This window comes from Phyllostomus discolor, chromosome 11 (genome assembly GCF_004126475.2).
Source record: "Phyllostomus discolor isolate MPI-MPIP mPhyDis1 chromosome 11, mPhyDis1.pri.v3, whole genome shotgun sequence".
In the NCBI taxonomy this organism is placed as follows: domain Eukaryota; kingdom Metazoa; phylum Chordata; class Mammalia; order Chiroptera; family Phyllostomidae; genus Phyllostomus; species Phyllostomus discolor.
In genome coordinates this window covers 70,780,541-70,804,965 of record NC_040913.2, presented here as the reverse complement: position 1 = coordinate 70,804,965, position 24,425 = coordinate 70,780,541, and the positions used below count along the sequence as shown (strand labels likewise).

The window sequence follows — 24,425 nt, the reverse complement described above, 5'->3', positions numbered from 1 at the left end:
TGTACCATAACATGTTCAAACATACATGATAAAATTCCGTTAAAACACAAAAAATAAGTACCTAAATATAAATAAATAAAAAAATTGAATTAAAAAAAGTTAAAACGAAAGATTTTTTCCTGACAGTTTAGGCCAAAAATGTGTGTGTACATTATACACAGCAAAATACGGTATTAGTCTTCTTTTGATTTTTTTTTCTAAGCATTTAAAAATGTAAAATCTAAGCATTTAAAAATGTAAAATCCATTCCCAGCTTGCAGACCTTACAAAAACAGGCAGTGGTGGCATTTGGCCAGCAGCTGTTTTCTGACTTCTGACCTAAGACACAGAAGCAAAGACTAACTCAGGCCTACTTTTTCACCACTTTTCAAGTCTTCAAGGTGAGACCAGCAAGCCTGTGCCTCGCTGAACTACAGAAGTTGTACACCGCAAGGGAGAGACCAAAGAATGGCTCCAACACACCAAGAATACAAGGCTCCGTGAAAAAACACGTACAATACACTTCACCGTTTATCCTGCAGCTTCACACGGAGAAAGCTTTCCTGGAGCCCCTTCCCAGCTCAGAGAGGTAGGCAGGGCAGAGACTGGGGGCCCTGATGAAAACCACGGCAAGTAAGGTTTAGAAAGTCCAAAAGAAGGTTGTAAAAACAGCTCTGTAGCAAAGCCAGGACCAGAATCCCCACGAGTTCAACAAATCTAGACAAAGGAAATGTCAACGTGATGCCCCGTGTAGGTCTGTACCCTCGTCCACCACCCCAGCCTCAGTTGTTGTCTTCATCGCAGTTCTGGGTGAACACTGTCCCGCTGAAATTTATGTCCACCTCAGACATGGGACCTTATTAGGAAACAAGGCCGTTGCAGATTAACCAGTTACAATGGAGCCATCCTGGGCTGCAGTGGGTCTAAATCCAATGACCGGCCTCCCTAGACCAGGAGGGAAGGGCACACAGAAGCCAGCGAAGGCAGATGGGTGTGTTGCAGCTGCAAGCCAAGGCTCCCCAGGGGTCGCCGGTGACCCCCAGTGGTGAAGAGAAACGAGGGGCCTGATTTCCAGTCAGAGCCTCCAGAGGGAGGCCCTGCTGATACCTTGATTACAGACTTGCAGCCTCCAGAGCTGTGAGAGAATCAATTTCTGCTGCGCTAACTTTGTACTGATTGGCTGTAGCAGCCCCAGGAAACTACCACAGCCACCCACTGGCACTTTGCACTCCAGAAATGCCTTTGAATTTTATTTTCCTAAGGACACTGCCCATGTGGACTCCACACTCAGAAGAGCCCTTTCCCACTGTCCTTCCTTTGGCTCACCCACGTCTGTCCTTCAAGAGTCAGCTCAGTGTCACTTTCCCTACGAAGCCTGTCTCCAATCCCATCCTCCCAGGAGAGATCGGCACCGCCCCCCCCCCCCGCCCCACCCCTCAACGATCCTGATTTCTTTTGAACAAGGTTCCACGTCTTTTCATCTTTGTACCTCCAGCACTTAGTGGGTGCTAACTACCTGTTTCATGAAGTGACATGGTGACCTAGTATGCGTTCCAGAAGAAATTTTATTTTGTTTTATATTTTTCCAGCCTTGTTTATGCCACTTAGCAGCTGTGTGACCAGAGTCAAGTTACTTAACCTCTCTGTTTCAGGTGACTTCTCTGAGGGCTACCTTGTGCAGAAGTTGGGAGGATTAAATGCGTTCATGTACATAAGCATTTAGAACTTAGGTGGGAAGTGCCTGAAAAGTGACAGCTACTGTTATTACTTTGCCCCAAAACAACAATGCTCTGAGGCACTAGACCCAGAGGTGGCTTCAATGCCTAAAAATAAGACACAATTTCAAGATAGGTGGAAGGAGCCTGGGACTCAGATTTATGGAAGGAGGAAGAGTCCTAGTCTCAGGCCCCACCAATTTGGGCAAGGCATGGTACTTGTTTGGGCCTTATTTTCACCTTTGTACTAAGGGCAGGTGGGTTGAGTCCTCCCAACCTGAAACCCGGGATGTTTAGGAACCTGGGAAAGTGACAGTGGAGGTTCTCAAGCTATGCTGGGCATTTCAGCGCTCAGGGAAACCAGGTAAATATTTAGGCCCGATGAGCATGATCAGACTAACCAAATGCCAAGTTTCTCCACTTAGAAGGAATTATATTAACTCCATGTAAAAACACTATTTACTTAACACTGACTGGAGATTTAGATTGGTGGCGGTTAGTTATCTTTACAGGATAAAAATAAAAGTAAAACTAAATTACCCTTTTACTTAAAAGTGCTATTTCCCAAACAGACCATTTTTTTCAAAGCACGTGACCCATGGCTAAGAAGATAATAAAAAGGGCCATTGCTGAACAACTTAGATTCTCAATGCAACAGAGGATTTCTAAAGTCCTTTTTTGGCTAGAACGCTCAGGGGATTACTGAAAGTTTCTCTAAGGCAATCAACTATAACAATTTATTTTACATGTAATTTTACTTTGTGGCATCAAGGGGAAAATGTCTTGCTCTAAAATTTCAATGGAAAAAACACAGAAGAGCCAAAGGAGGATTCTGAACAGTAAAAGCACATAAAGGGGGAATTTTAAAAGCTAGAAATGCCAGGACAGGAGACAGAAATAAATTTAAGTTTTTAACACAACCCAACAGCAATAAAAAGGTCAAATGAACTGCAATAGAACTTAGGACTTAACAATAATAACAGTCACTTCTGCACATGTAAACCTGGAGTTCCCGTGTATGCCAGACGACTCGGGGGTCAGGGGCGGGGGGAGGATGTGCCGTTATCACCAGACCCATCAATTGGAGGAGTCACTGATGGCCCAAGGTTCATTTGTGGTCAGGGTTTGGAAAGTCAGCCACGAGTTTTCTCTCTTTCTAGAAGCCATTTACTCTGTCGGGTATTCAGGGCAACATGGAGCTGCCCTCCATCAGCTAACACTGGGATGCCAACCTGCCACAGCCCCTGGAGGCGGGGCAGGTGGGGGCACTGGCAGGAATAGGAAGGAAGTAGAGGAAAGTGTTCCATCCTTCCAAACACACAGGCTGCTGGTGGGAAGGGGAACAGTAATCACAATCGTGCACGCAGAAAGCTCCTTAAAACAAAGTACTAAAGAAATGAATTACCTCAGTTGGGCCTTACAACAAACTTGTATGTTAGATCTTATTGTTATCCCATTTTACAACCCTGTGGAAATAAACCAAGACCAACTACATGTGCACAGGAAAGGTTATTTATTCAAAGCTTGCTATAGCAAGGAATCAGCCACCATCACTTGTATTTGGAGGAGATTCAAAGGCAAGCGGAGAAATGGGAAACTTTATAATGGTAAAAAGGGGAGGCTTCAGGTATGCCCTGCGTGGAGGCTGCTGGCATGGGGAAGCTGCAGGTGGGTTAACTGGGAGAGGACATCCTGTGTGATTGGTTAGAACGTATATATGGCTTTTTCTGGTTGGTCTTGAGTTGGAACTGGGGACAAAAATTAGGGAAGTTGACAGGTAAGAATCAAGCCCTGTTCTTTTGGGTCTGTTGTTACAGGGGTTATTGTTTGGTTTCCTGAGTGAATACTGAAGACTTCCTGTAAGTCTGATTTAAGCAGGCTTCCTGCACTGGTTACTGTCCATGAATGGCTTAGTTTTCTTGGACAAAAATCTATTTTTATATACGGGCTGGCCATTGTCCATTTGTATATTCAGTCTCTCAGCCCTCAGGTATGAATCTGTACAAAATAAAGTTGGTCCAAATAATTACCAATGTTGACACTCAGAGCCCTGGAGAGCGGCTGGGCCTCTGTACTTTATCCCCTGTACCCAAATACCTCGTGGCAAAGATAGACTCGCCTATGGAAACTAGACATAGCCTAATAAAAGGCACCAATCATTTCTTTCAAAAGTAAGATCATTATGTTGTTTTCCTGTCTGCTGATTTGCTTTAACACTATGATTAATAAGCTATAGAAAAATGATTTAATAAATAAATCAATGGTAGATCAAAAATTTCAAAGGAAACATCAAAGGGAAAAGCCCTCAAATCCTTGCAAATACTTCTTGCTCTGAAATCCAAAGATCTTTCACTCCATAAACTGACCTCGAGTTTACTGGCAGAACCAGAGCCTGACTGGGGGGATTAGGGGTCTGGCCGGAGCCGTAGGACCCTGTCTGGAGGAACCTCAGCTTGAGCCTCAGCGCCCCCTTTCTGTCTCCCTGGTCAAGCGCTCCTTAGGAGCTCAGGCAGAAGTGCTGCTACAGTCGAGTGCAGAATGTGAGTGGGTAGAAAGTGATCTTGTTCAAAAGCCAATTGTCAAGTGTCCCTGACCCCGATGTTTCTATTAGGATAAGATGCTAAGTGGCTATTGAATGAAGCAATATAGGCACCATTGCTGGATAATTTCAAAACACAAACAAGCAAAAAACCAATTCTGTCTCTTTTCTAATAGCTACCTGATGGAAAGCATGAATGCAGTGTAGCTGAAGAACTCTGGGATCACATAAGCTCTTTTGACAAAATGCATCGGTCTTCCTTTCTCACTCCCACCCATCCACATCTGACACAGTCCATTCAGGCCCAGAGACCCCAACTCAAATGCCAACTCTTGAGTAGCACCTTCCCTGATCGGATTGCCCTGACCGAGCTCACTCGCCCATTTTTCCCGTGGGACTTTGTGAAGAGTGTTAACAAACCCCTACACTGTGGCATTATAGCTATTTTTAACACTGTCAGTTTTCCTCACTCTACTATGAGTTTCTTTTAGACAAGTCTGTGTCTTATTTATCTCTCTTTTCCTCAATGCCTGACATGTAGCAATGCACCTCGTTACCTATGTGTTCATTTCATATTCCAGAAGCCCAGTGAGGGAAGCATGATAATTACAGCTGTATCAAGGGCTGAGGCTCACAGAGATCAATTATCTGTCCAAGGACATAAAGCTAAGCACTGACAGAACTAGACTCAGTCCCACTTCTTAGCACTTGCAGAGTTTTCAGGGCACCCTTTGCCTCCAACAAGCTCTAAATGATGCTTCACCGAGGCAGTAAAGAAAATTCCGGTGTTCCAGATTAGTCTGTGTGTGAGCAGTTCATCTTGCGGTGCTAACAGACATGCCTGGAATTCATTAGCGGCAGCAGCCCCGATGCTCACTACCTTTGATCGTGTGCCGTTCTCTTGCTCTCTCTTTTCTTTCCTGTGAAGGATACACAGGTGCAGCTTTTGTCAAGTTTCTTCAATGATTATGCATCAATTTTAAATGAAGAAAAGAAGACTGGCATCTATATGGCAGCAAAGGAAAGCAGGATCACAAGCGTAAGTGAGAGTGTAGGGTATAAATCTGTGCCTGCAGCCTCCTCGGAGCTCAAAGAGTGAGGAAATTCCGTGTGGGAGCCTCCGTGTTTGCCACGGCTCTGAATATTCCACTCGGTGGTGGAGGGACTGCTAATCGGTGCGGCCACTGTGGAAAACAGGATGGGGATGCCTCAAAAAGCTGACAACGGAACCACTGTATGACCCAGCAATTGCACTTCTGGGTATTTATCCAAAAAAATGAAAGCATTAGTCTGAAAAGATATATGCACACCTATATTCATTGTAACGTTACTAGTAATTGCCAAAATATGAAAGCAATGTAGATGTCCGTCAATAGATAAATGGATGAAGAAAATCTGGGAGACATATATATACACACACATACACAATGAAGTACTACTCAGCAATAAAAATAATGAAATCCTGCCATTTGCGACAACATGGATGGTTATTAATTGAAATAAGTCATACAGAGAAAGGCAAATACCACATGATTTCACTTATATGTGGAATTCTTCTTAAAAATAAAAACAAATTAACAAACAAAGGAAAACAAAAACAGACTCATGGAAACAAAGAACGAACTGATGATTTCCAGAGCGGAGGGGCACAGGGTGGGTGAAAAAGGAAATATAGTCCTTAATCTTGTGGTAAGCCTGCATAGTGGAGATGGTAACTAGACTTAGTGTGGCGTTCACATATCGTAAAATATATAAATGTTGAATCACCATGCTGTACACCTGAAACTCATATAATATGGTAGGCCAACTACACTTTAATTTTTAAAAAGCAGCTCAAATAAAAAGATAATCTCCCACTTATTAGGAAAAGTAAGCCCTGCTAGGAATATTCATTTCATCAGTCTTCTCCTTGACCTGGCTGCAGTAAGCCCATTGTTTTGACCTGGCACCCTCAGAGCAACTTGGTAATCTTCATTTGTCTTGCCACATCAAGGTTCCTTCAGGGAGAAGGGGCGCTGATCAAAAACCCTGAGTATTTTTATTTGCAAGATATGTATAGTCCTCATTATATGTGAACGAATTCATATTCTGTTTTACATACCAAAGGAAAAGTAAAATATGTAAAAAGCAAAGTATCTGCTCGTTCTGACAAGTTTGCCCCTTAGGTTATGTCTTCCCAGCTGTTCGTCTTCTCATGGCCCCTGGCTCCCCTCACCCAGCCTCTTTCTGTCCCGGCACCTCTGTGCACTCTTTCTCTGTGCCGTCTGGGCACAGTGTCATCAGAAAGTCCTCTAATACCATAACTGCAAGTTCCAGCAGGAAAAAGAAAAAGGACTTGCTTGCAGGTAATATTTTCCATCACATTTAATGAGAACAGTTTCTACACAGCTACAATTCCTGGATCTGCAAAGTTCTTAGCAAACACAACAGACTGTCTAAGGGGATCACGTGGTGCCAAATACTCACATTTTCTGACCGGAGCCTCTTGGCAGGACACCCACCATCCCTGGGGTGAAGCATGTAATACAGTCGGACTTTGCTTGCATGTTTTCGACTCTGGGAAGAAAAAGCAGAAGCAGATACTGTGAGCAGGAAGGCACTTTAAGTCTTTGGAAACACAGCCAGTGACTGCAACTGCCAAGAAATACTTTTATTAGAAAGTACTTCCGCATGCGTTTCGTGGGATAAAGGCTCAGATGTTAAGCGTCATAAAGCCAATCAAATTTCAGGATTAGAAATCACACTTAATTAAGAAAGGTAAGAGCACTGGTGTCTTTTAGCTTGGAGTGAATTATTGTGAGGACTGTTTATCCTCAAAATAAATTTATATTTATACAAATTATATTGCATATTGAATAAATATTGAATATTTATATTTATATAAATTATATTGAATATTGTATAAAATATATTGAATTATATTTAAATGTCCTCAAAAGTAAGACAGGTCAGCAGAGGAAATAATGCAAAGACCAACTCTGATGAAAAATCCACTTTCTCTCTGGCTCCTGCCGCTCTGCCCTCAGAAGCGAGGAGCCACGCCCCCAGGCGCCAGGCACACACATGACGTCTCCAGCAGAAGCCTTTCCCTCCAGTTCTCGTACCCTAGCCTCGGTAATTAAACTATCAAAAGAGCTTTCCAATGTCAGATATCATGAACCAAAAAAACCATTGTCAGTACATCTGAGGACTGGTCAGGGCCCAAGCTCCGTGTGTGTAGGCACATCCAGGGAACAAATAACGTCTCACCTCCTGCAGGATTAGCAGGACGCTCAATTTCCGCTGGCGCTGACTAGTCCGTGCCCATGTCCAGGAGTGGTTCCACCTTTCCTCTACTCCTTTGCTCAACTGAGACTACACCCAGACTCCCCTCACCTTTAAAGAATGCTAAGTTGCTACCTGAGGCAGGAGGGTGGAGTGAAAAGGGTAGCAATAAAACACAGTCAAGACAGACCACATATACAATGGTGGTCCCATAAGATTATAATGTAGCTGAAAAATCCCTGTTGCCTAGTGACATCGCAGCCATTGTCATGTCATAGCGCAACGCCTTACTCAGGTGTTTGTGATGATTCTGGTGTAAACAGACCGACTGCTCTGCCAGTCATGTGAAACCATAGCACATACAGGTGTACAGTACATAATACTGATAATGATAATAAACGACTGTTAATTTGCTCATGTATTTGCTTACTCTACTTCTTATTGTTATGTTGGGGTATATTCTTCGTACATACAAAAAAAAACAGTTTGTCCTGGCTAGTGTGGCACAGTGGATTGAGCACCTGCCTGTGAACCAAAGGGTCACCAGTTGTTTTCCCAGTCCAGGACACATGCCTGGGTTGCAGGCTAGGTGCCCAGTAGGGGGCGCATGAGAGGCAACCAAACATTGATGTTTCTCTCCCTCTCTCTTTCCCTCCCTTCCTCACTCTCTAAAATAAATAAATAAAATCTTTTAAAGAATTTTAAATAATTAAATATTTAAAAATAAAAACAGTTATTAAAATAATAATATAATTTAAAATGATATTTGAAAATAATTAAATAATTAAAAACAATTTTAAAAAATCTTGCTGTAAAGAGTACACTGTGTTATGCCAGCAGCAGCCTCATACACCTTATAATTAACTAGTCTCTTGATTGTACCATTTTTTTTGTGCTTCATTTAATCTTGTGTAGTTTTGTGCAATAACATGCAGTACAATCTTGTAGCCTGGGAGCAATAGGCTATCCTGTGTACTCTAGGCGTGCAGTAGGCTGTACCATATCTAGGTCTGCGCAAGGGCACTCCATGATGTTTGCATAACAATGAAGCCGCCTATGACACATTTCCCAGAAGGTGGCCCCATTGTGAAGCTGCATATGCCTATTGTCAGAAGTTCAAAACCCCACTTCTGTCTCTAGCACTTTCTAACTGGGTGACACTGAGCAAGTCACTTACTCTAATTTGTTGATAGCCCAAGTCTCCTTGTCTCCACATACAAAATGAACATAATGATGTTTACTGGGGTTGCCATAAGAATCAAATACGACAGCACATGTGAAAAATTGCAATTTACCTAATGCTAAATAAACATTTCTCAGGATTGACTGCACCAATCCCTACCTTTGGTTCTACCATAGTCTGTATATGTAAATTTGCCTGGAATCCACTTCTACCTAATTCCAATCCTGTCCCCTTCTTTTACTCAGAGATTATTTCTCCTTGTCCAGGCCTTGGCTCCACTTGGCCCTTATTAGCATTTGGGTTCTAGCCAATCTCATGGATGCTGGTCTGTCTTCATTGATTAGACACACAGCAAATTGCATCTTGTTTACAGGATATATTGTAAATTCTTTCTGTCTGGTTTTCCTCATTTATCACCTTTTTAATGCCTTTTTTGTGCCTACAGCAAGTAGACTGTGCTTCTAAAAAGTCTCTGAATAATTTTAAAGCTTTTAAATGGGTTTAAAAGTGCTATTGGAACATGAAAAATGTTATAGACCTGTAAAAGTACTGAAGTGTGATTTTGTAATATATTTGTATCCATTTCCAGGACGCAGAGAAACTTTAAATCAGGGTTTATCTGGAGTCTTGTTTGCCTGCAAAGTCAGAAAAATAGAGATCCGTGCGGACCTGTGTCATTTGATTTCAACACCATCGTTCAAGCTTCTGCATGTTTTTGAGAGCGATTTGGTGCAAACTAGTATTTGTTCTTTTTGCAAATAAATATGTTGACTACTAAAATCTGTACACATTTTCTGCAGTTCTGTTTGCTCTTTGTAGGTATGGGGTAGTGATAATATTGGGAATATACTGTTACAGTCAAAAAAAATACAAAAGAACTTTAAAAAACCCGCAGGCTCTGAATGTGGCCACAGAGTCAGGGTTGGTGAAAAGCACAAGGAACAAGTAACTGGTGAAAAGAAAAAGTGATAACAGCATGAACTCAGCTACGGCTGAAGTGGGTTTTCAATTTTTCATTTGTTACCATAGAAAAACTTCTTATCACAGTTCCTACACCATCAATCTACTCAAAGCCCTGGATTCCCAGAGAACAAAATCGTAGCAAAATTGGAAATCTCATAATGTGGCCTGTTTTGTGGTTGTTATTTTTTCCTCTTTCCTAAAATATTACTTTTCTTTCATAAAGACTCCAGCAAAGGCAGCATTCACTGGATCATTTCATTGCAGGTTGATAAAACTAGTAAGAACTTGTTAACCAAAAAGACATAGAAATAAATGATAAACTCTGCTGTGAATCCATGCTGTGAGGAGCGATGTTGGAGTTTAAGGAGTATTACCAAGTTTTGTTCATTACAGGCTGCTTTTGTACCCTCAGTTTCCCCCCTCCCCAGTGTGATTGAAGGAGGACCAACTTCCCTACATGCACCGTCTTTGCCCTCGTGTGTGGGTAAAGAGAAACAGCCTTGGCCAACAGCGCCTGATTGCGAAACAGTGGTGGAGGTGGTCTCGCTCATGGCTCCCTGAGTCCCTTTTGTCTGGTCAGCTCTTTTCCCTCCTGCTGCTTTCTCCAGGCTGCCTGGGCCATATCCAATGCCTTCCCACCCACGGGCCATCCTACACTTTGGGCTGGAAGTCCAGCCCCCAAAGGCAGTAACTGTGGAGGCACCCTCGCAGTTAGTCTGATTCACACCCAAAGCCTCTTCCTAAGGATGTTGGCTAACAAAAGGAAAGAGTTTCCCAGTGGTTTGTTTTGAGGAGCTCAGCACCTTGCCCAGCCTCAGCACTGGGGTGTGTTCAACCCGATTCAACAGCAGGGCGTAGCTCTGCTAGTGAGCCCTCCCTTTTCTTCCTGGCACAGTCCCCTCTTCCTCAAGCGAGGACTCTCTGAGTCACCGCCAGTGCCTGCCTTCACCTGACTCCTCTAGACCCCTTAGCTGCCTGCATTGCTTGACAGGTGGCATAGAAATCTCACGTCCTTCGATTTATTCTAAAAGTAAAACCTTCTCCACAGGAAGTTAAAGTGAAATTTGAGGGAAGATGTCCATTGCAGCTTTATCTAAAAAGAAACAACAAAAAATGGCAAAGCAGCTACATGTCCAACAAGTGGCAATGGAATGCCCTAATGTTCAGCTGAAAATGGAATAAAGAAATTCTTTCTACATAATGAATGTTGAATGAACAATTCTAAACTCAAAATCGCTCTTATACTGGGATTAAAGTTACATAAACACTCATTAGGATTTCATAAGGGGGGAGAGGCACAATATATCAGGGTACAGGAAATACGGGCAGTTCTCATTTTTTGTTTCTGTAAGTTGGACTTTAAAATAATAACTTCACAATGCTCAAGCCATTGTAACTCCTCATTAAGTATACCTTTCACTCACAATGATTTTAATTAGTAAAAAATATCGCTGATCTGGGAGGCTTTGGCATGTACTAGTATAATTGACCACATTTCCATCTACCCTTATAAATGTCTTATCAACATTCAAAACACATTTTTTTATTCTAATCCTTGGTGATTACATAAGTGTGCTTAACCAAGTGCAATGTATGTTACTTCAGATTTTAAAACTTTATTTTGGTGGATACAAAGGTGCCAGGGTAAAAATGTGTATTTTTCACAATGCAGTCACTTTTGCTTTCTGTGTATAAATTGAGACTATGGGGCCAGGTGGCCGATGTCCAGACAGCCAAAGTGAGAATGCCTGGAAGAGAGTTATTTCTGAAACTCATTTATGCCATACAAATAAACATATATAACAACAAATCCTTATGACTTTTTCAAAGATTTATTAATACCTAAAATCTGCACCACTTCTAAGAATGTAAAATGACAGACACACTGCCAGCTGAAAGAAAATGTAAAGAGAAAAATATCCTACATACTAAATGTATATATTACAGAATTTCAAGAGGGAAAAGGACAATTACTTTAAGAGAAGGCATGAAAAAAAAATTTATAATCTCTTTCAATTGCACTGAGAGTCGTTTCCAGTTCTTTCTTGCATTAATATTTGCGTTTTAAGCAAAAGTCATTACTTTCATTCAAACCACATCAGCTTTAAGCTTCCCAGAAAGGCCGGAAATGACCAACGCTTCCATTTTAATTAAAGCCCTTGCCCCTGATGCCAGGCATTGCGCAGGGGCAGACCTATCTGCAGATTAGTTCCTTTTACTGAAACAATCTCTTGGCACTCAAAGAAATCGTCTAAAGTGGAAATTCAGGCCAGCCTCCTCCTCGGGGGGATAAAGAAGACGACAAACCTCTATTTCAGATGTACCGCTGTGAAAGAGGGGGGAGAAACTCGAATAGAAATAGAGTGGCTTTGTGCTTCACCTAGAGAGCCATCTTCCATTATCACATATTACTTAAAAAAAATTCACAACTCAAATGTGCTTCCAACAAGCCTCCTGGTTTTTGGTCTCATAAAGTGTGGAGATAAAGCAACTTTGTGTTTGCATAATGCTCCAAACAGCCTTTAAAATTTTTTCACATTTATCATCTCATTTTATCCTCAAATCACAGCTTTGAGGCTGGCAGGAAAGGTGTGATTTCAAATAAGCTTTAAGATCCATTCCTGATTTCCTAGTTAAGTCTTCACCGTCTTACTTCATCACAGATATCTAATTATACCTCTTCTAGAAACCAGCTGAAACAAGTCAAAGACTATAAGCAACAGAGAAAACCTGGAACAGACTCATAATTACAGCAGAGTGGCTCTCACATGCCACCGATTTTGAAGTATTTCAACTCATTCTAGGACAGGAGTGTCAAACTCATTTTCACCAGGGGCCACATCAGCCTCACAGTTGCCTTCAAAGGGCCAACATAATTTTGGGACTGTATAAATGTAACTACTTCTTAATGGCTAAAGAGTTGAAATTGCATTCAGCCCTTTGAAGACAGCCGTGAGACTGATGAGGCCCCCAGTAAAAATGAGTTTGACAGCCGTGTGTAGGGTGAGGATCACAAATACCAAGCATCTGACTTCCCAGGCTGCCTGAGAATGACTGGCTGATGAGAGACTGGGTTTCCATCTCTCGGGAAGAAGGAGAATGTGTGCTGGAAGAACCCAACTTAACACTCCAAGACTGAGCCCTGGAAAAGCTGTAGCATGACCTCACTAGAAAGTCAAGGTTAAAAGCAGATAAACCAAAGAGAGAAAGAACCACAAGTGGTGGAGATTCCTCTGATGAGTGGGCCTCTTTCCCCGAGTGATGCACCTTTCCAACAGGAAGGGGATTGGATAAAGAAACCTGGAGTGGAAGATGATTCAAACCCTGACACCTAGGAAGAGAGAACCATCCCCTAGAGGAAGGCTTTACCAACATAGAGAAGAAAGAAATAAAACGCCTCTGTTGAAACTGCCCAAGGCCCCAGATTCCAAATGTCCTCCCCAGGCTGCTAAGCCACTGAAACAGTCTATAATCCCGTACTGGATCAGAAGATGCTCAGAAGATTCTATGAGAAGATCCAAGGCCAATCCCTTCACACTGGAGACATGCGGCATGCCTTAATAACTTTCTGTTCTGCCAAGGATGAGTGGCACCTCTAAAAAAATTCTGTAAAACAAAGCAAGACTTTGGAAAAACCCTCAAGGAGGAGATATCAAGGGTTGGATTTTTTTTCAATGCAAAATATATACTACAATAGAAGTAAATTTCAAAAGGTACATGTTTAATGTCATTACATTTAAGAAAATACAAAATGAGGATAAAGTCTAAAAGATGACATAAGACAATTAAGAGGAAGATGTGCTGTCTGAATTAATAAAGTAAGGACATTAGGCATACCATAGCTTAATTTGGAAGGTCTTTCACAGAAGTTCAAGAACAGAATCAATGCCACAGATCAGTGTGAAAGTCAAGACAGAGCAACTTCCTACAGTACAGAGGAATAGAATGAAGAAAGGGACGGGGAAATGATATTGATGAGATCTTGCATACGAAAGTCCGGAACAAATACAATGTGGCTTAGGTGGCAGAATAGACACAGAAATTCCCAAAACAGACCCAACACTTTACAACCAAAAACAAACTAAAAAAAAAAGTCTAACTTTGTGAATTAAGAGCAAAAAAACAAAACAAAACAAAAGGAGCAGAACAGATAGATATGATTACAACAAATATATATTTTTTAATCTGAAATGCATACACAGGGTGCGGCAAAAGTAAGTAGGTTTACAGTTGTTCCTGTGGAAAGTAATACAATAATTAATAAATAATATTACAAGAATAAACCATTACATGTAGTCACAATTGTAAACCTACTTTTGCCCCACCCTGTATGGAAGAGGCAAATCGCAAGTAGGAAAAGTATTTGCAATATGTAAAAAAAATGGTTTAACACCTTAAGATAAAGAGTGCACTAACAGATTTATTAGAAAAAAATATTAAAATAAGCAAATGATATAAATAGGAATTATAGAAATGCAAATAACTAAAAAATACATGAAAAGAAATTCATCCAAATTCTACCTTGTAATTTTTAAAGTAAAACATATATAATTTTTCACTTATTAAAATGGCAAAAAGATTTTCAAGATATACATATCTATATGGGTGAAGATTCAGGAAAACTAAGATTCTTGAACATAGCTAATGGGCATAGAAATTGAGATAAACTTCCTGGATGGAAATTTTGCTATGTAAATTCAACAGGCAAGAACTTGTTTGAGCTGACAATCCTACTTCTATGAATTTATATTAATGAAGCAATCAGAGACATGTATTACTATGTATTTATATTAGTGAAAATGAGAAAATAAGTTAAATGTCCTAAACAAGAGAAATAACTATTATGATACATCTATATGATTACCAAACTGCCATTAAGGAGCATAATAATAACATTCAATGACATGAAAAGTATCTATAAAATAATACTAAGAAAAAAATTCTCCATTTCAAACCAGACTATAAATGATGCCATGTTTTTTAAACAAAATTATGTGTGTGTACAACATGTGTGTGTGCATAGATGTAGCAACAGTCTAGGAGGAAGCACACCAAAAGATTAACATTATCATGGATCACAGGTGATTTTAATTTTTCTTATGTATGATTTTTTTGATTTTCCAGTTCCTTAAGAGATCTAATTATTCCAATAATTAGAGGGAAAAAATCAAAATTGTAATGATTCATTTCAATCAATATTGATTATTTACCACTCTACTTGTCCATCTTTTTTTTTAAGATTCTATTTATTTATTTTTTAGAGATGGAAGGGAGGGAGAAAGAGAGAGAGAGAAACATGAATGTGCAGTTGCTGGGGTCATGGTCTGCAACCCAGGCATGTACCCTAACTGGGAATTGAACCTGCGACACTTTGGTTCACAGCCTGTGCTCAATCCACTGAGCTATGCCAGCCAGGTGCTTGTCCATCTTTAAGATGAGGAAAATGTCTCAGAAAGACCAAAGAACTTGTTCAAGATCCCATAACTTATAAACCCTCAGAGAATGGGAATTATAGCTGTTTGTTCACTGTCATGTCCCCATCATCTATTACCATGCCTGATACATAGTAGGAGCTTGATAAAGATTTGTTGATTGAGTAATTGAATGCATGAGTGAAAGAATGAGGCAATCCTAGAACAAGAGCCCAAAACCTTGGATTAGTTAAACCAATTGTGTGAAAGTATTGTACACATAAGTGGTACAGACTCCCTTCCATTACAAAAATAAAATTCAACCTCACACCCATCTATTTTCATTTCTATACCCAATTGCTGCAGCACGAGCCAGAGAGGAGCAGGGAGCCTGCAAACCAAGGAGAGTCTAAGAAACAACCGCAGGCACTTTGCAAAGTGTGCACATTGGAAGAAAAACTCTCAGCAGGTGAAGTGATGAAGACTGAGCTTGAAGCATAAACTGAAGAAATTGAGAAAATGCTGCAACTGGTACAAAAGTCAAGATTCAGAGTGAACAATGTTGCTGCAGAGCACAAGCAGGTCCAGCTTGTTAAGGAAGAGGTCTGGAAGAAGCCAGAGTCAGTTCCTCCATAGCTTCTAAGAACCTGACTCCCCAGATGCTAGTTAGATAAAGTCTCTTTCATCCTGTGGTCAGGCATGTAGTCTATTGGGCTAAGGTATTATGTCTCTTACTTTTTAATTGTAGGATATGGGGCATTTGTGCTGTTGTAGACTGAATTGGGTCCCCCCAGTTTCATATGTTGAAGCCCCACCCCAAATTTTACTGAACTTTGGTATTAAGTCTTTTTGAAGGTAATTAAGGTCAAATGGAGGCAGAAGTGTGTGGCCCCAATCCAATAGGACTGGTGCCCTTTTAGGACAAGGATAAGACACCAACCATCTCTTCCTCTTTCCACATGCACAGAGTAAAGGCCATGTGAGGACACAGCAAGAAGGTGGCCATTCTGTACGCCAGGAAGAGAGGTTTCACCAGAAACCAACCCTGCTGGACCCTTGGCCGTAGACATCTACTCTCCAAACCTGAGGTGAATGTCTGTTGTTCTTAGACACCCATCCTTGAGACTGTACTGCGGCAGCCTAATCCAAGACACCTGCCATTGTCTGAAGTGATGCTCTCTTTGGTTCTTTCTTCTTATACATAGTATTCACTCTATTTATCAAAAGCAAAAGGCACAGCCTCAAAATTTCTAGAACTGGGTCATTTCCTTTTTTTCCAAAACATTTATAAAAGAGCCTTTGAAATGAGAAATGCATGTCTTAAACAAGTATTCAGAAAAGATTATTTTTCTTTGGAGAAAACGTGTGTGGTGGGAATGTGCGGTATTCATGATTGTGTAAACACATTTGCACTAAATTTGTACTTTTGTCTGCCTACACAAGTGACTACCTCAATGCCTTGCAATTTTAAATCAATGTCTTGCAATTCAACAAGTTATTTTACCACCAAAGCATGGAGGAAACATTTTCCTGCTGATTATGTTTTCATGATGTCTGAGCATTTTAAGCAGAATCACATGAGAAATAAGAGAACACTGGAGGCTAAATAATGTTATATACCTCATCTAGGCTTCTCTTTTGCTGTTTGGGGAAAAAAATAAACGAAAATGATATTTCCCCAGAAGCTGCTTGTAAAGAAGTTAAAGTTAGAGATAAGGGAAAAAATAAAGCCAATGTGATCGGTAACTAAAGCCAGAGAAAACTGGGTGATTTGAAGCAACAAAGCTACCAAATCCTCCTGAAATGTGAAAGTAGAAACACCACAAGCCAGTCCTGGGCTATTGTTTCCCAAGGTCTCTTGGTTTCCCTTATAAAATTCAGGTCTGGATTTTTTTATTGTAAAAACATCACAGCGTAAAGTCCTCCAAGATTAACCCCACCACTTCCATGGGCAAACACGAGGGTAAGCTCCATCTCTTTGATAGGAGCGAGGTTTAGCCTGTCAAGAAAACAAGGTTAAGTAGTGTCCCTGCCCTTGTGAAATGAGTGACTAGCTGAGCAAGGCAGGACAGTCACCCTGACGGCCACAATTAGGACAAGAGCAGCAGTAAGGCTCACAGGTGGCCTCTTTGCTCCATATATATTTTCACATTACAGTCTCTTTTACCCCGTCATTTTGTACTCCTTGACATGCACCATGTAATTATTCTTAAGTTGAACTCTATTCTTATGACCGAAATCTCAATTTCTTGTTATTTTTATAGTTTTAATCCATCCCCACAATGTACCTGCACAGAGCAGCTCCTCTGTGAGCAGAAGGTGTGTAGGTCTGTAGTCTGTGTTTGTTCTGTAGTCTGCTTGCTTGTTTTTGCTTTTATTGCCTTTGATTTTGGTGTCAAATCCAAAATAACATTGCCAACACCAATGTCAAGGAGCTCATCCCCTATGTTTTCTTTTAGGAGTCTTTCAGTTTTAGATCTTACATTCAAGTCTTGAATCCATTTTGAGTTGATTTTTGTGTATGCCATAAGATAGGGGTCCAGTCTTCCCAATACCATTTATTGAAGATAACGCCCTTTGCCCACTGTATATTCTTGGCTCCTTTGTCTTAAATTAATGACCATATATGGGTGTATGGGCGACCTTATTTCTGGGCTCTCTAGTCTGTTCATACTGTTTCATTACTGTGGCTTTGTAGTGTAATACCAGGAGGTGTGATGACTTCAGGTTTGCTCTTTTTTCTCAAGGTTGCTTCAGTTACCCAGGGTCTTTTGTGGTTACATACAAGTCTTAGAATTGTTTGTTCTATTTCTGTGAAAAATGTCTTTGGAATTTTGATTGGGATTGCAATGAACTTGTAGGTTACTTTGGGTAGTAGGGACACTACCTAAATTTATGATTATGGGATATCTTTCCAATTTTTTGAGTCTTCATCAATTTCTTTTATCTGTATATTGTAGTTTTGGGTGCACAGATCTTTCTTCATTGGTTAAATTTATTACTAGATATTTTGGGATTCAATTCAAAATGGGACTGTTTATAATTTCTCTTTCTGATATTTCATTATTAGTGGACAGAAATGCAATTGATTTTTGTATATTGATTTATGTCCTGCAAGTTTACTGAATTTGTCTATTAGTCCTAACAGAATTTTTTTGGTGGAGTCTTCAGGGTTTTCTACATATTACAGTATGTCATTTGCAAGTAGAGGCAGTTTTACTTCTTTCCTTCCAGTCTGTCTCTTTCCTGATCTTAGAGGAAAAGGCTTCAGTGTTTTACCATTGAATCTAATGTTACCTGTGGGTTTGTCTTATATGACTTTTATTATGTTGAGGTACAGTCCCTGTATAACCACTTTGTTGAGAGTTTTCTTTTTATTATGAGTGGATATTGAATTTTGCCTAATACTTTTTCTGCATATATTGAGATTTTCATATGATTTTTATAGTTCATAGTGTTAATGTGGTGTATCCCATTGACTGATCTACAGATGTTGCACCATCCTTCCACCGTTGGAATAAATCCCACTTGATCATGATATGATTCCTTTCACATGTTGTTGAATTTGGTTTGCTAATATATTGTAGAGGACTTTTGCATCTATGTTTATGAGGGATATTAGGCTGTAATTTTCTTGTCTTGTAGTGTCCTTGTCTTGTTTTAGTGTTAGAGTAATACTAAGTAAATATTAAGTAAGGCCAGTAAATACTGGTTTTGTAAGTCAGTTTTAAAGTATTTTATCCACTTCTACTTTTTGGAAGATTTTGAAGATAATTAGTGTTAATTCTTTTTTTTAATGTTTCATAGAATTCACCAGTGAAGCCATCCAGTTCTGGACTTTAATTTCTTGGGAGGTTTTTGATTACTGAATCAATCTCTTTACTGGCTAGTGGTATGTTTAGATTATCTATTTCATTATGGTTCAGTTTTAATAGATTGTATGCTTCTATGAATTTATCCATCTTTTCTAGATTGTCCAATTTTGGGGACTCTAATTGTTCATAATGGTGTCCTTTTGATCCTTTGTATTTTTGTAGTACTAGTAATAATGTGTCCTCCTTTATTTATAATTTCAGTTTTGTATCTTCTTTCATTTTTGTCTTGGTAAGTCTAGATAAAGATTTGTCTACTTTATCTTTTCAAAATATCAGCTTTCAGTTTTATTGATATTTTCTATTGTCTCTTTAGTCTCTGCTCCATTTTTTTCTACTTCTACTAAGTAGATATATTCTTCCTTCCACTAAAAGCTCTGCACAGAATAGGAGACTACCAATGAAATAAAATACAACTACAAAATGAGAGAAAAACTGCAAATTACATCTGATAAGGGGTTAAGATCCAAAATGTAAGAACTCGTGCAACTCAAAAACAAAACAAAACCAAAAAAAAAACCCCTCTGATTAAAATGGGCAGAGGAACAATGTAGACATATTCCAGAGAGGACATACAAATGGCCAATGGGTACATAGAACAGTGTTCAACATCACTAATAAGCAGGCAAATGCAAATCAAAACCACAATGAGACATCACCTCACACCTGCTAGAATGGCCATCAACAAAGAGTCAAGAAATAGCAAGTGTTGGCAAAGATGTGAAGAAAAGGGAGCCCTTATAACTGGCACAGCCACTAGGAAGATGGTGATTCCTCAAAAAAAAATTAAAAGTAGAACTGGCACATAATCCAGCAATCCCGCTTCTGGGCATATATCCCAAGGAAATAAAAACAGGATATCAAAGAGATATATGCACTCCCATGTTTATTGCAGCATTATGCACAGCAGCCAAGATATAAAACAACCTCAGTGTCCCTCCATGGATGAATGGATAAACAAGATATGTTATATGCATAGAATGGAGTATTATTCACCCATGAGAATACAGGAAGCCCTGCAAGTTCAGACATATTGATAGGCCTTGAGGCCATTACACTAAGTAGTAAGCCAGAAGGAGAAAGACAAATACTACATGGTATCCCTTACACATGGAACCTAAAATAAATAAAAAATAGAACTGACAGAAACAGGGAATAGATAAGGGGTTGTCAGTAGCTAGAGAGAGAGAGGGAAGTAAGGAGAGGTTGGTGAAAGGCTGGTAAACTTTCAGGTATCAGATGAATAAGATCTGAGGGTCTAACATAAAACATGGTGACTGTAGTTGATAACTGTATTATAGAAATGAAATTGGATAAGAGAGTAGAACTAAAATGTTCTCTCATACACACAAAGATAAATATAATAAACGTGTGCTAGATGTGTTAATTAGCTTGATAGGGGAAACCCTTTCACAATGTGTATGTTGAATTACTACAATGTATACTTTAAATATCTTACAAATTACTTGTCAATTATACCTCAATAGAGCTGAAATGAATGAATGAATGAACAGATAGCCAGGTGACTCAGACTATAGAATATAGCTCCACTAGACCTCACTTTAAACACAGAAATAGTTTGTAAAAAATGGACTAACAAAACAAACAAAAACAGGAGAATATCCACCTAACAAAGATTCTCCCACTTACAAAAATTATATTTTTAAAGTCAGGTTCCTCTGGCACACTCAAAACATGACTTTAACAACTTAGTTTTAATTCCAGATTGGTCCTGGGAGGAGGTAAAGATTTTATATCCATCCTATTTTCAAGAGTACTTCTAGGCACACATCATTTTCATAATCAGAAAAAAAGCAATCAACAAACTTATTAGGAACATTTCCCGGTGTAAAATGCTACACACAGGAAAACAGGCCCATTTCCCCACCCCCTAATGTTCCCCCCATGTTTGGACTAGATTTGCACACACTTGATTAGCTAGCTGACACGGGCAGGGCTGGAAATCCTCACTACTAGTGAAATCGAAGGTCCAGCCTCTTTGCCAGTAGAAAAATAGACTCGTAGCTTGGCTTCACTCAGTAACAAGAAAACAAAAATAATTTATCTTGAATTCCTAGGGTCAAGTGCCCAGATGCACACTTCATTCTCCCAGCACTATGGGGTTGGTTCAACACTACTCTGCAGACCTTAAGGGGAAGCGTGCACGTGGCTGCCAGCTGCAACTTTGCCGTCACCTGCAGCTCCACCACCACCTGCGTTTGAGTATATCTGTTTACCTCCTCAAAGCCCCAGACTGTAGTCTGTTTACAAGTTTTTGAACTGACAGCATGATTAAAGGAAAGTCGAGACTTTCTGAAATAATCCTCCTCTCTAGCCAGGTGGTTCAGAAAGATACATATGTTTGGTAGAAGATAGTTTTATTCAATAGATACTCACCAGATGTTCCCAGAGTCCCTATGTCACTTCTTTCCCTAAGCTAAAAGAACCAGAGAGAAAATAGCTGAAAGGAGCCAGAAGTTTACATTTCCAGATGCTATGGAATGCAGAGTGTCCCCTCTTGGGGAGAGCAGAGGAGAGAGTGCAGGAACTCCTAGGTCCCACCCCACTGTCTGCCGCTCTGCATACAGATCAGACCTAGAGTAGTTCTTTTCCTTTCCATCTTTCTCTAAGTTGGGTCCCTGGACCACCTGATTCAGAATCATAGAGGAAGTTTTTTTAAAAGGAAGTTTTCAGACCTAACAATAAGAACTACTAGGGGTGGGAGGCTGGAAATTAGGTTTCCCACCAGCTCCCCAAATGCTTAGAAGGCAAGTACATTTTTAAAAACCGGGGCTTTTCTTTCCCACCTTTCTCAACTGCTCCTCTCCCCTCCCATTCTATGGCTGCCGAGCTCAGGTTAAAAGAAAAAGAAAATAGGCTGAGAGCTATCTCCAGTTTCAGCTGGATTGCACTTCAGCGTGCAGCAAAATCAGGAAGAACCAGTCTCCAGGCCAATCTCCCAGGGAACGGCAAAGAGCAGGCTGAGAAGGGCAGGGCTTAAAAGAGGCATTTTGGGGGCAGAGGCAATGCTCTGACACCTCCCAGTGCTCAGCTTCTAAGACAGCCTCTTTTTGTTGCTCACAATTGTTTCTTTCCATCCCCCCTCGCAACTTCCATCTTCTTCTCCCTAACCGCCTTCAGAACATTCCCCTTAGATGCCCTACTGACCTACTCAAAGTCAATGCTTTCAAAGAGAAGCCATTATCTTTCCTCCTCGGCCTACCCCCTTTTTGATGTTCCCGTCTTTGTCTAGAATACCTGAATTCTTGCAGGCAGCCATGCACACAACCAAGTGAAGCAAAGATATTGGAATACAGCAACCAAAAAGTTTAAACAAGGATGATAAATATATTTAAGAAGTTGAGAAGATATTTCAGATGAAACAAAAACATGGAATCACAAAAAATAAAAAGAGGCCCATTACTTAGTAAAATTATATACCATGACCATGTTAGATTTATTGGTTTAACAGGTGAAAATCCAGCAATGTTGAGACATGGTTCAACTTTAATTTTCTTTGATAATCTGAAAAAAAATACATCTTGTTTTTTAATAAAAACTTATGTCCACACAAAAAACATGCATGTGGATACTTGTAATAGCTTTGTTTCTAATTGTCAAACCTCGGTAGCAACGGAGACATACTTTCCCACCTGTGATCCACCCAGACAATGGACTATTACTCAATGCGAAAAAGAAAGGAGCTATCAAGCCATGAAAATACATGGAGGAACATTAAGTGCATATTACTAAGTGAAGGAAGCCAATCTGAAGAGGCTGTAGACTGTGTGATTCCAACTCTCTGACATTCTGGAAAGGTTAAACTGTGGAGACAGTAAAAAGATCATTGGTTGCCAGGGGTTAAGGAGAGGCAAGGATGAATAGGCGGAGCACAGGAGATTTTTAGGGCAGTGAAACTACTCTATATGATGATAAAATGATGAATATGACATTATACATTTGTCCAAACCCATCACCCTAATGTAATTATGATGGATTAATGTCGGTTCATCTATTGGAACAAATGTATCATTCTGGTGGGGGATGCTGATAACAAGGGAGGGTATGCAGGAGTCGGGGCAGGGTGTATACGGAGTGTCTCTGCACATCCCTTGCAATTTTGCTGCGGACCTAAAACTGCTCTTAAAAAACTAAAAGTCTTTTAAGTAAAAAAATTTAATGTAGATCCCAAAACCCATAGGAAAATTATCAAACTGAACACAACATTGCAGTTTAATGAAGAAATTAATGAGCCCTGGCTGGCATAGCTCAGTGGATTGAGTGCGGGCTGCGAACCAAAGTGTCGCAGGTTCGATTCCCAGTCAGGGTACATGCCTGGGTTGCAGGCCATGACCCCCAGCAACCATACATTGATGTTTCCCTCTCTCTCTCTCTACCTCCCTTCCTTCCCTCTCTAAAAATAAATAAATAAAATCTTTAAAAAAAAGAAATTAATGAAGAAATTTTGATTATGTCCCTTGAAAGACTAGTAACAAGAACCATACGAGTACTGTCACTTTTGCTGCTGAAGGCAGCACTGGAGCTTCTCACTAACACCATAAAGAAAGCAAAAGAAAAGGAAATCTAAGAACAAGAAGGGAAGAGCTAAAACTCATTGTTTTCAAGTCATGAAAACATTTATCTAGAAAAGTCAATAAAATCAATGGACAGACTATTAGAACTGATATGAGAGTTTTGTCACTTTGAGTGACATGAAGATGCACTGCCCAGGGCACCTTCCGTGGAGAAGCTGTTGCCCCTGCTATGGGGGGACAGTCAGCAGGCAGCCTTTAGCTGGCAACCATTTGGGGGAATGCCCTCAGCTACAGAGAGCTGCCTTGCCCAAGGTCAAATCCTTCTCAAAATATGGGGAGAAAGGTACATTAAGTAAATATATAATAGGAGAGGCACCTGGCATAGACCAATTCTGAGAATGCACTATGAACGTTGAGGGTGATTAACTTATTCTACTACACCAGAAGTTAAATCAAATTTAACCTGTACCAGGTTATACAACTAGTAGGTTGAACAGAGCTGGGATTTGAACCCAGGTTTTCTGACACCAGAGGCTAACGTGTTAACTGCAGTGCTACAGGATAATTTCCCCTTACCATCATAAGATCACAAAATACCTACTGTGTTCCTGCTTCTATATGTCTGTTCATTCTCTTGCCAATTCCTGGGATACACGTATGCCTTCTATTGTATATTGGAATATAACAACTCTTCCCTGTCTAGTCCAAAAATGACCCCTTTATGAACTCCTCCCTAGTTGCTCCAGACATTAATATCATCCTATTTTAACCTCTCATACCTCTCATTGTCTTTATCATATATTTTAGCCTCTTTGTTACTTTTATTTAAGCAATTCATAAAATACTCACTAGCCTATCTCATGCATATCTAATAACTTTCCAGCCTGTCTCATGTAGCCCCAAACCACAGTCACCTTGCAAAGAGTAATGTATGGATTTTCTATATTCTCACAAGGCAGGATAT

The 24,425-nt window shown here is 40.1% G+C and overlaps 1 protein-coding gene across 2 annotated transcripts in view; it reads right to left on the bottom strand.

Annotated features, from left to right (window-relative positions):
- The window catches only part of ZMAT4 (zinc finger matrin-type 4), a 317,747-nt gene that overhangs the window by 189,222 nt on the left and 104,100 nt on the right, over nucleotides 1-24,425 (bottom strand). For both annotated transcript variants that reach the window (XM_036011575.1, XM_028527005.2), the window contains exon 3: nucleotides 6,700-6,789. In XM_036011575.1, coding sequence (XP_035867468.1) covers nucleotides 6,700-6,789 — 90 coding nt within the window. The remainder of the gene's footprint in view (nucleotides 1-6,699; nucleotides 6,790-24,425) is intronic.